Source organism: Argentina silus (assembly GCF_951799395.1).
Source record: "Argentina silus genome assembly, chromosome: 1".
In the NCBI taxonomy this organism is placed as follows: Eukaryota; Metazoa; Chordata; class Actinopteri; order Argentiniformes; family Argentinidae; genus Argentina; species Argentina silus.
The window spans coordinates 33613274-33625895 of NC_139655.1; the positions used below are offsets into that span (position 1 = coordinate 33613274).

General features: G+C 46.9%; 1 protein-coding gene across 1 annotated transcript in view; it reads left to right on the plus strand.

Annotated features, from left to right (window-relative positions):
- The window catches only part of bmp6 (bone morphogenetic protein 6), a 37500-nt gene that overhangs the window by 12114 nt on the left and 12764 nt on the right, over positions 1–12622 (plus strand). The window contains exons 2-3 of the mRNA XM_083680912.1: positions 8340–8532; positions 11996–12144. Coding sequence (XP_083537038.1) covers positions 8340–8532; positions 11996–12144 — 342 coding nt within the window. The remainder of the gene's footprint in view (positions 1–8339; positions 8533–11995; positions 12145–12622) is intronic.

Genomic DNA, 12622 nt, shown 5'->3' on the forward strand with positions numbered 1-12622 from the left:
AGCTGTTAGCAGGCTAGCTAGTATTTACAGTACCAAGTTCAGTGAGCCATTAGCAGGCTAGCTAGCACTGGATTAGAGGGATCCTGTGTTGCCAATGGTCTGTGACAGCCTTTGCAAGGGATGTTCTTCTTGCTCCATATCCTCGCTGTGGTGTGGTGGTGGTCTGGCCATCCGTTCCTACATTAGTGGGCTCTAGAGCTGTATATCACTATATGAGGCGTGTGTGTGTGTGTGTGTGTGTGTGTGTGTGTGTGTGTGTGTGTGCGTGTGCGCTTTGGTGTGTGTAACTATCGTTGTCAATGCAGTAAAGGTCAAAAGATTTTCACTTTTGGTACATATATGTGCATGTATGTACGTACGTGTGGGTATGAATGTGTGTATGCTTATCTACGTGAACACTGGACCAGTCATAAACTCCTGGTGAGCAGGCTTTGATGCAGGGTCCGGGTGAGAGGAGGGGATCAGAGCTTGGGATGAGTATCCAGGGACCCCCCCCCCCCCCTCCCCTCCATTCCCTCGCCCCCACCCTCCAACCTCCAGACCCTGTGAGCTGCCTCCCAGCTGCCTGACAACAAAGCCACTGAGCCAGCAGGACGTGGAAGCGGGCAGTCAAGCGTGTCGGCCCCTTGGGCAGCCCCATCCCTCCGCTGGACACGACCTCCACCTCCTCCACCGAAGTGGGGATTGAGAAAGGTCTCGACTTTTATAGCTGTAAAATGTGCTTTTAAAGAGTTCTTGCGAGGGCATCTCATGCTAACAAATACAGTTTGAAGTAGAATTGAAATGTTGAATGGAAGCCCACTGTGAGAAAACTATTTGAATCCACAATGTTTCAGCATTATTTCAGCAACAACAAAATCCGCACAATGGCATTGTGTCAACATGGAAAACTAAGTGGAATTGAAGTCATCAATGTCCACACATTCTCTCCAGTGTTTTCACCCAACTTCAAGCCAAATTGCAACAACACTCCTAACATTTATGCTGCTTTCACATTGAATTCACATGAACTCAATGAAAAATCTGTCAAAACTAGACCTTGAACTGATGTTTGTGCCCATGGGATTTGTACTGACTTGAATAGCACAGCCTTAAAGAGTTTCCCAAGGAACAAGAGTTGAACAAACCTTTAATTAAGAACACTGGGCCAATTAGCGAAAGAAAGAACACATTGAGATGTGTGAGAGCTGTCGCTCTCCAGAAACCATGAAATCTGAGAGAGAAACCAGAGAGAGGGAATCAGACTGTAATTACACAAACACTTATGAATTCTTCTCATGCCTCAGGCTGCAGTGCATTTTTATTGGTTTAACCATCGGAGGCGTCGTTTTAAATCGTTTGCGACTAACTGTTTCGTAGGGCGGCCGTTTAATCGAAGGGCTTGTGTTTTTTTTCATCTTGTTTACAGTGATGCATTGTGGATATGGCAACTCTTTCCTGAATTGAATAGCAAATTAGAGAGACTTAATGACAAAGCGCATTGTTGACTGGATTTACAGTGTAGAAGTGTTGGTTGTAATCCTTAACCCTTGCTTGTGGAACGTTGTGGAACACCTGTTTTTATGATGTGGAAAACTTATATGTATCCATTGAGTCTAACAACTAACTATCGTGCATATTGCATATGGTTACATTTAGCTCCCCGACAACTGTAGTTTGTTGAATATCAAAATTGATATTCCTCTGCAAGTCGTGGGTTTGTAATCAGTCATCGTTCTGTTGGCCTTGAGAGGAAGTAAGATTTACCAACTATAATTAGGAAGTGGGGGTTTAAAAGAACATCTAAACAGCAGCACCGCAGAATGGCACGACAATAAAACTCTCTCTTACTATGAAGAATTACCCAACATAAATAAGTAGTCCTCTTCCCTGTGACCCATCTCTCCACCCTTCTACTAAAGTATGCATTTGTCTTGTGCACGTTCCCACATGGATTTCAATGGGCATGGGTTGGTGTAAATACCCATGCTAAGCCCACGCTCTTAAATCAATGAGGGAAAGTGCACAAGTGCATACTTCGGGAGAAGGGTGGAGAAATGGGCCGCAGCAACCAGAACTCCCTCTCCCTTAACTGTGTCGTCAAACAATTACTCAGCAGAAGTCCCTGGCATCCCAATTCCCCAACCCTTCTCCCTGCTGTGTGGACTTTTGCACTCCCTGCTGTATTTAAAAGCCTAGGATTGGTGTCAGAGCCCATGGTTACACCATAGGCTGTTAGATCCATGTGCAGTTGTATACACTTCGGGTAAAAGGGTGGAGAGGTGGGATGTGGGAAGCTGTTTTCAGAGCCCCTATCGGGGTCACAGATGCCATTCAGACCAAACATTACCCCAGCATTCTCTCAGACTATAGCTCCCCCTTTGTACGGGCATGGAACAGCAGGTAGAGGTGCACACTGTATGCATGTAAACACTGCTCCTCCAGTGTTTGCTGGTGGAGCAGTGCTGTGTGGTGGAGAGGGCGGTTGTTTTCCTTTGCGGTCACGGGAGGGGAGGAAAAAGAGGAAATGCGGCCGGAGGGATTTGATGCAGGCGACCGCCAGGCTCATCCCCCCCCCCCCGCCCCCCCTCCGGGGGATTGGATGGAAAATGGCGATGACCACTGACCACAGAGAGGCCTGCCCACACACCACCCGTCTGCCTCTTCTCTCTCTCTCTCTCTCTCTCACACATACACACACACACACACACACACACACACACACACACTCTCTCTCTCTCTCTCTAACTCCCTCTCCCTCAGAGTCAACACGCCTCAAGGCTCCAACCCTTCACTACTCTTTCTTCCAGCTTTCTGTCTCTTTCTTTTTTTACTACCATCCAGAGATGTGGACTACAATTTTGCGACTGAACTTGGCAAAAAAACAAAAAGACTCGAAAGACTTGTATTTCCCCCTCCCGAAAGACCACCTTCCTCCCATGTTAAATTCTCTTATGACACTGTGAACATACATTCACGGCAATTCTGTTGCTCGAAGTGGAGAATCGCATATGTTAAAGTCAGATGCAGAACAGCAAGGGGGCAAGTAGAGCACTGTCCTATTATATTTTCAACGCTTGAAATATAGTTGCTGGTTTGTCACATGTTGGTTGGAATTAACAGTTTGTTAGACGTTGTTACTGTATGTGATGGTCATTTTACAATGTTGACTGAAGGTCATTTGATCGTCATCATCTAACGTTGGTAACAGCATCAGACCATGGTCAGCATGAGACCATCTCACGTGATATTTTTTTCAATGGTGCCTATTCACGTTAATACAACGTTAAAAGTCTAATATTGATGTACCGTGAACTTCCTAAGCAAATGGATACTTCGGCACAAAAAGTACATACAGTACCACATCTTGCCAAGAGTGTGCAAAGCTGTCATCAAAGCAAAAGGTGGCTACTTTGAAGAATCTAAAATATAAAACATATTCTGGTTTGTTTAACACTTTTTTGTTTACTACATAATTCCATATGTGTTCCTTCATAGTTTTGATGTCTTCAATATTAATCTACGATGTAGAAAATAATAATAATAATAAAAAAAAAAAACATTGAATGAGAAGGTGTGTCCAAACGTTTGACTGGTACTGTACGTTTATACAATGTTTGGATTTAGACATTGCTACACCATACCATTTTCTGTCGTGACCGACATCTGAACTAAACAAATTACTAGTGCATATCGAAGGCAGTAGTTGAAGATGTATGTTGGGACTTGTGACTTGACATGACCTGAGCTCTGGAGCATAGAACTTGACTTGAGACATGCCCATTGTTACTTGGGACTTGACTTGTGACTCAAAGTTTAAGACGTGAGACTTGCTTAGGACTTAATTGTGACTTGATCCCATCTCTGCTACCATTCAACGTTTATTTAAACTGTTTTCAATGAAACAACGTCTCTTTTTTTAATTCATTTTTTTTACAAGAAACTCATTCTTCCCTTTTCGCATCACTTTTCCCCCTTTCTCAGATTCCCTCTCTTTTCACCGTAATTTAAATTAATTTTGTTCCTTCTCTTTTTTGTCCTCCCTTTCCCTCCCTCCCTCCCTCCCATGCCTGTAGTTGTTGTCCTTTTTTGGGGTGTAGAAGTGTCATTTTCCCCTTTGGGGCTGTCCAGGGACTGGAGAGCAGAGAGAACAGAGAGCAGAGAGAGCAGAGAGAACAGAGAGAGCAGAGAGAGCAAAGAGAGCAGAGAGAGCAGAGAGAACAGAGAGCAGAGAGCAGAGAGAACAGAGAGCAGAGAGCAGAGAGAACAGAGAGCAGAGAGCAGAGAGAGCAGAGAGAGCAGAGAGCAGAGAGAGCAGAGAGAGCAGAGAACAGAGAGCAGAGAGCAGAGAGAGCAGAGAGAACAGAGAGCAGAGAGAGCAGAGAACAGAGAACAGAGAGCAGAGAGCAGAGAACAGAGAGCAGAGAGAACAGAGAGAACAGAGAGAGCAGAGAGAACAGAGAGAGCAGAGAGAGCAGAGAGAGCAGAGAGAGCAGAGAGCAGAGAGAGCAGAGAGAACAGAGAGAACAGAGAGAACAGAGAGAGCAGAGAGAGCAGAGAGCAGAGAGAACAGAGAGAACAGAGAGAGCAGAGAGAGCAGAGAGAGCAGAGACAGCAGAGAGCAGAGAGAGCTGTGTGGGCTAATTACAATAGCATTACCAGGACAGTGGAGGCAGATGTTGCGCAGGTGGAAACGAGAGAACAGCTCTAGTGAAAGCTGTCCAATACTCTCTATACCCCCCCTCCTTCTTCCTCTCTCTCTCTCTCTCTCTCTCTCTCTTGCTCCTAAATTCTCCCCCTGTCCCTTTCACTTTGCCTCTCCCCATTTCACTCTCTCCCTTTCCCTTTCCCTTTCTCTCTCTCTCTCTCTCTCTCTCTCTCTCTCTCTCCCTCTCTCCCTCTCCCTCTCTCTCTCTCTCTTTCTCTCCCTCTCTCTCTCTCTCTCTCTCTCTCTCTCTCTTTCTCTCTCTTTATCTGTGAAGATGAAAAAACGCCCACGAAGTTTGGGTGGATCACCAGAGACATTCCATTGTCAGATCTTCAGTATACTTTCACAGGTCTAGCTGTCTATAGAGGCACCCCATGTGTACCTTTTTAATTGTGTGTGTGTGTGTGTGTGTGTGTGTGTGTGTGTGTGTGTGTGTGCGCGCACAACGTGGCCATGCTCTCTCTGCGTTGGAGGTCCGTCTGACCGTGCAGTACCTCCGCACACTTCTGTGGTCGCCTCCATCACAAAGCTGTTAGCAAGACATCGCTAATGGACTCTCAATGTGGCATCTTTAGGAAAACGTCAACAAGTCAAGAACCTTCTCAGATAGGCTCCAAATCCCACTCCCCCCCCCCCCCTCCTCCCCCCAGACCGCAGATCACTCTAAATTAGGATGGAAATTACAGTATGTACTCTGTAGGCCTAGTTTGTGTCACTCCGCTCTTTGATTTTCGGTTCCCTTAAGCTCAGTGGTCCCTCAATTGCATTTCAAGGCCCCAATCTGAAGCCCATGGGTGTTGAAGTGAGAGTTGTAAAGTCATTTGAAATACTCTGACCCCCTCAATCTGCAAGGCCTCTGCTAACACAGCAGCCCCCTTAAAAAATATCTGTCAGCCCATCGTTGTCGGTGTCAAACCGCTGGCTGACCCCTCTGTGTGTGTGTGTGTGTGTGTCTATGTGTGTGTGTGTGTGTGTGAGTGTGTGTGTGTCTATGTGTATGTGTGTATGTGTGTGTGTGTGTGTGTGTGTGTGTGTGTCTATGTGTATGTGTGTATGTGTGTGTGTGTGTGTGTGTGTGTGTGTGTGTGTGTGTGTGTGTGTGTGAGAGAGAGAGACAGAGATGAAGATGTCACTGTCCGAGGCGGCAGACTAGAGGCCACGTCGACCCTCAGCTGCTGATGTGAAGAACATTCTCTTAGGGGGCCTGTAGATACAGTATGGAGTGTTAGTAACCCCTGGTGTGTGTGTGTGTGTGTGTGTGTGTGTGTGTGGGGAGGGGGGCTTGTGAATCCTGAAGCTGGGCCCTGAACTGAGGCAAATCCTCCTTCTCTCCCTCCCTCTCCTTTCCCGGTGAGCTGTGGGACGAAGCAAGGGGGCTGGGATGAAGGCACTGTTAAATGCTAAGAGAGTCTGTGTGTGTGTGTGTGTGTGTGTGTGTGTGTGTGTGTGTGTGTGTGTGTGTGCGTGCGTGCGTTCGTGCGTGTGATACAGTCTGTTCAAGGGGGGTCTCTAGGGGGCTTATGATGTGTGTGTATGATAAGGGTTTCTGTATGGGGGATGAACTCTCAGTGTGTGTGTGTGTGTGTGTGTGTGTGTGCGTGCGTGTGTGTGTGTGTGTGTGTGTGTGATAGAGTCCGTCCAGGGGGGGTCTCTAGGGGGTTGCTTGTCATTGAGCTGTACTGCTGTACAGACTGGCCAAGGTTAGTGAGTCACTTCAGTCCACAGTGGTGGGGGGCGGGGGGCGGAGCTCCCTGCGGCCGGACCCATATGCCGATTAGAACCCTAGACTAGACTAGGGGTCTAGTCTGGTCCCTGATTGGGAACACATGTGTTTGGGGATGGGGTGGGGGGGGGAGTTAGTCCCTAATGTCAATAGATCTCCAACTAGCGAAGCTACTAAAATATATCATCCAGGGAAGTCTCATCATGCAATCCACCCACTGAATGCACACATGCACACACACACATACACACACACACACACACACACACACACACACACACACACTGAATCCCTACCTCCCATAGCTACTCCATCCCCACAGTCTGCTCCTCTTGTTAATTTACTGTGTGTGTGTGTGTGTGTGTGTGTGTGTGTGTGTTCGTTGTGCGTATGTGTGTCTGCATGTTTGTATATATGTGTGTATGTGTGCTTGTGTGTATGTGTGTGTGTGTGTGTGAAGGAGAATGTCATTGTAGTGTACTGATCGTCCCTAGCTACCTCCCATAGCTCTCAGTTCTCTGCTCTCATTTACTCCTCCCAATCTTTTGGGGAGGGCCGGTGTGTGGGAAGTGTGGGCTCCCTCTCTGCACCTCACACAGGATGGGATGGAAATACCATCAGAACGGGACACTCCATCTCGGATCAGAGTCGCAGGGCATCCGGCTGGACTTGTACTTATGTGGCGGTAAAAACAACCCGCAGAACCAGCCCTGGGAACCAGTGTGTGTGTGTGTGAGGGAATGTGTGTGTCTGCATGTGTGTGTGAGTGTGTGTGTGTGTGTGTGTGTGAGTGAGTATGAGTCCGAGTGTGTGTGTGTGTGTGTCTGTCTGCATGTGTGTGTGTGAGAGAGAGAGAATGTGTGTGTCTGCGTCTGCATGTGTGTGTGTGTGAGTGTGTGTGCCTGTACGCATGCGTGCGTGCGTGCGTGCGTGTGTGTGTGTGTGTGTGTTGAGGGTGCCAGAGAATGGCAAGCGACAGAAACGTTGTCTGAAGGGGGCCGGCAGGCGTGTTTTTGGTTCCTCTCCCCTCTCCTCCTCGTCCCCCTTGAAACACTTTCCTGAACCGCTTTGTTCCATGTCTGTCTTCTTGCTGTGGGGATGACTAGAGAGAACGTGAAGCTGCTGTTGTACAGTATCCTCTCTGGTACAACCCAGAGTGAGCTGGGAACCAATTCCCTGGGGAACCCATTATTATTCCAGCGCATGTTGCACTTGAAAGCGGGGGGAGGGGGGGGGGGCGAAAGGAAGCAAGAAGTTATTGGTTTTTGTCATTTGAGGCCTCAGAAGTGGTTGTGAAACATACAGACAACTTTACAGCCCCGAAATCATGGCCTCTCACTGCAGTCAATAACAGGGGGGTTTATTTAAGGAAACAGTTCGACCACAACTTCTATTAGTCCATAGGCATAAATCACATGTGATCGTTTGAAAAGCCTTTTATGGTAAACCTCAGCGCTGTGCCTGTGAATGAGATATCCTTCCACCAATGCTTACTGCATGGAATAGTGCATTGGGAATCAAGAAACCGGAACTATCCTATATGGGAGGAGGAAGTTAGTGGAACTACCACTACTGTAATGTCTTTGCCTTTGTGGCCTCGTTCACTGAGAGAAAACTCTGTGTTTATTGTAAGTGGGCCACATGGAAAGGATGAGAGTACACTGTAAATCTCTTTTTACAATTGAGCTGTATGTGAAATGGGATGTCTGTTTTGGCTGTCGGTGTAGCCTCACTAAGGAAGAGAAAACTCTAAATCACTTTTTCATGTTACTTTTACTGGACTTCTGTGCATCTTAACACCAGAAAACCAGATATTTCGGTTTCGGTTTCGGTTTTGGTTTCATGTCTCAGGAAGCTGCAGTCAGCTCTGACCGGTGTTCTTACCTCTGTGTGTGTGTGTGTGTGTGTGTGTGTGTGTGTTTGTGACAGTGGAGTATGACAGGGAGCTCTCCCCACAGAGGAGGCACCACAAGGAGTTCAAGTTCAACTTGTCCCAGATCCCCGAGGGAGAGGCCGTCACTGCTGCTGAGTTCCGCCTCTACAAGGAGTGTGTGAGCAGGGCTTTCCGCAACGAGACCTTCCTCCTCAGTGTCTACCAGGTGGTGCAGGAGCACCCTGACAGGTAGGTACACACACACACACACACACACACACACACACACACACACACACACACACACACACACACACACACACGTCAATGTCATTACATCGTACACTATATAATCACAACCTGGGGTGTTTTTCCCGAAAGCTTCTCAGGGCTACAAGATCATTGAACAATTGTTGATGATGATGAGTTGCCGGTCGGAAATGTCCAAGTTTCCTATTTCCAAGCGCTGGAATGAAGCATTAGTTCCACAAATTATGGATGGGTGATTCTGCATAGTTCTAAAGGCCAAGTGCTGATAGAGTGCTGAGCCATGCTCATTTCTCCGTCCCTCGTGTGGTTAAAACACTCTGAATGAGTAACTTTACTGAACTAGCTGGGGTTTGATGCCCTTTGATGAGGGGAAAGCAGATGAAGGTCTACTGCTATGTAGCGACCAGTGAAAGAGGGCTACATTCAGTGCTTCACCGGCCATTGATTATAGGTTAGCCTAGCCTAGCCTAGCCTAGCGAGCATCCTCGTCTCTCCCAGACACGGGATTGGATTGATAGGCTGTTTGTGAAGTCAGCGCAGGCTCCTCATTCACTGTGGGAGACGAGAGACTTCCAGCTCTGGGTTTCTGCCATGTCGTTTCTGTAGAATGAGGCATGACCACAACGCCTTTACAGAAATAGCCCAGACTTTCAATGTCCCAAAAGGAAGGAGCGAGGCCAACACACGCCAAACATTTACATTGTGGCTGGCTGGGAAAAACATGTCCCCCCCCCCCCCCCCACCCCCTCAATCAACCAGCCAATGAGATAGCTGGACGATATTTGTGTTTTGAAAACAGTGACCAATCGGAGCCACTGCTCTTTGAGGTACACTTTAAGTGTTTTTGGTCTTGACTTAATTGCCCTCTCTTTTCCTCCTACAATGTTAAGTTACGGTATACGGTTATATTATTTCATTTAATTACTGTATATGATTCTGTTTTTAGTTTTAGAAGTCCCTTCATTCAATCAGTGTGTTACTCAAGGGTTTTCTAATGTATATCATGAGGTACTTGTTTGCCACATTCCTTTATCTCCACAATAGGCGGTTTGTGCTTGGCTGCCTGCAGGCTAAGCCTTTTATTTTTAAAGATATTTAGAGATTAAAGGGACCATATATCTCCAATTACGGTATTATTGCAGGACAAGGTTTTTTACCTTGATGCAAAATTACAGCTTGGTTTGCGGGGCCTATCATAGAGCATCGCTTTGTGCTTTGTGTTTTAAGCGTTGCAAATCCCACACACTTGTGCAGGGTTGCAAAACACATTTGCTGACAAACAGATTAATTTGCGAGTTTGTCAAGTCTCAAAGTTGTAATTGCTTTGATTATATACGCCCTAATCTTTAATAAGCACATGGGTTAGTGAAAGTTAGCAAGCAGGGCTGAATATTAAGCCATGCTACAGTACGAGTGCCAAAAGAATCCTCTGAAGTTTCAAACGAAGCCACAAGATAAGCAAAAAAAAACTTGCCTCTATAATGGGAAATCAGCATACAAGATCATGCACACACACGCACACACGCACACACACACACACACACACGCACACACGCACACACACACACACACACACACACACACACACATACACACACACACACACACACACACACACACACACACACACACACACACACACACACACACACACACACACACACACTCGCACACACACACACACACACACACGCGCACACACACACACACACTTCTGTTTACTGGTTTCAGACTGCTGTTCCCGGGCCTCTCAGCAGTAATGACAGGCTGTAGAATAAGCTGTCGCCCTTTGTACTATTAATTTGATTGGGGCGGTTTCTTTGACACAAGACGAGGAATGTGTGTGTTCACACTGCACAAAATGTGTTGAGTGCAAAAGAATGTGGTGGGCTGACCTCGGGACAGAGAAGGAGCAAGTTGCTGTGACTGTTATTTTGCTCTCACTTACTTAACCACACTAAACTTCACTCCATAGCCATATCCTATTTCAATAATACTCAATCTCCCAGCACCCAATTAACCCTGGTGTTATTGTGCAACGTTACGTCATTCTTTTGTATTAAGGTCGTTTTCATCCGATTATCCAGCTAGATCCATGTTAAAATCGGACGAACCGTAAAAAAAAAACAGTTACTCAATATGAGGCCCCACTTGTTGCTACAATCATTGACAGGGGCAGTAAAGGAGATTTATATGAAGAAAAAAACAAAACGTTGACATATGACCTTATTATTCCAGTTCATTTAAGCAGTCAATAAGAGGCTTTACAGTAGGGCTTTTAGTGGCACGTCCCCCGCGGGTCTCAGACTGACCCCCCGCCAGTCCAACTGAGTCAGCACCGGCTGCACTGGCTCATGCTGCGTCCAACGTGTGAACTACTGTGTGTCTCAGAGAGAGAGAGAGAGAGTGTGTGTGTGTGTGTGTGTGTGTCTCAGAGAGAGAGAGAGAGTGTGTGTGTGTGTGTGTGTGTGTGTCTCAGAGAGAGAGAGAGAGTGTGTGTGTGTGTGTGTGTGTGTGGCTCAGAGAGAGAGTGTGTCTATGTGTGTGTGGCTCAGACAGAGTGTGTGTATGTGTGTGTGTGTGTGTGTGTGTGTGTATGTGTGCGTGCATCAGCTCATGCTGTGCCCAACGTGTGAACTACCAGGGAGGAGGAGGGGGAGGAGGAGGGGGAGCCTCATATGGAAGCCTTCAGAAACACTCTCATTAACGACCAATAAAGAAGGGCTGCCCGCGCATGACTGCAGGGGCATTCCCAGAACACCTGGGTGATTGTGGGCTTTGATGTTTCGGCCCCCGAGGAGGGGCTGGCAGCCTCACACCGTGTCATTACTGTAATGGGGACAGGAGGACAGGCCTCTTGTTTCTCCTCTCCTCTCTTCTCTCTCTCTCTCTCTCTCTCACTCTCTCTCTCTTCTCTCTTAAAATGCTTTATTGGCATGACTGTTGAGACAGTAAAAACAATATTTCCAAAGTGATATAGAGCAAAATAATAAAATAATAAATAATATAACAGAGATACAGTCTCTCTCGCTGCTCTCACTCCTCTCTTTGTTGTTGTCTGCTCCTGAGGTAGCTCTGGAATGGTGATGGGTTCAGGTTAGGGTTTGGGTTAACCCCTGGGCTAACCCTAACCATAATAGCTCATCTTCAACATGTCAGTGTGCCTTACATTCTCAAGGGTTAGGGTTAGGGTTAGGGTGAACTCTGTGTCAATCAAATGCAAATGCATCATGGGCCATCTCCTAATGTTGGCTACGCCGACAGAGATCTCTGAAAGTGTAAGAAAACATCATCCATCGTAGCAATACTCTGTTAGCTGCTGTAGTGAGAAATACACAAATACCTGTTCTACACAACACATGACTATCTGAACACACAGCCTACTGTATAAGCCCCAGGTCTGTCCACTAGCCTTAATGACAAACACCCCTCTGACACGCAGGGAAGCTGACCTGTTCCTGCTGGAGTCTCGCAGGCTGTGGGCGGCCGAGGAGGGCTGGCTGGAGTTTGACATCACGGCCACCAGTAACCTGTGGGTCATGAGCCCCCACCACAACCTGGGCCTGCAGATCAGTGTGGAGACCAGTAGCGGTGAGGACCACGGAGGAGGAACGCTAACTATGCTAACAAACATGCATGCTAACTCCTCCATTTTCATTCTTTAATGTAAACAGTACACAGTGTGTACGGTACTGTTGCTGGAGAAACAGTGAGTAGAGTGTCTCGGTACAGATACAGATGGCTTATGGATGGTCAACAAACGACTAACACACTGTTCCACAAACTATCCACTTACAACCCTAAGCCTTTTGTGTTTTGTGCTCAACTCTAATACACTGTCTACTGTTCATTCCCCCTATCACATGACAACAGAGAAACACACATCTTAGGTTCATATAAAAATGATATTCAATAATAGCCATTTATGGTTACACCAACACAATACCAACGTTTAACATGTGATTGTGTTGGGTGCATACGTAGACAGGTGACCTTTCACCTCACAGACAGCTGGTCCTGACTTAGAATGCCCTGCTTGAACTAAGCTAGACTATGACAAGACAAGAGG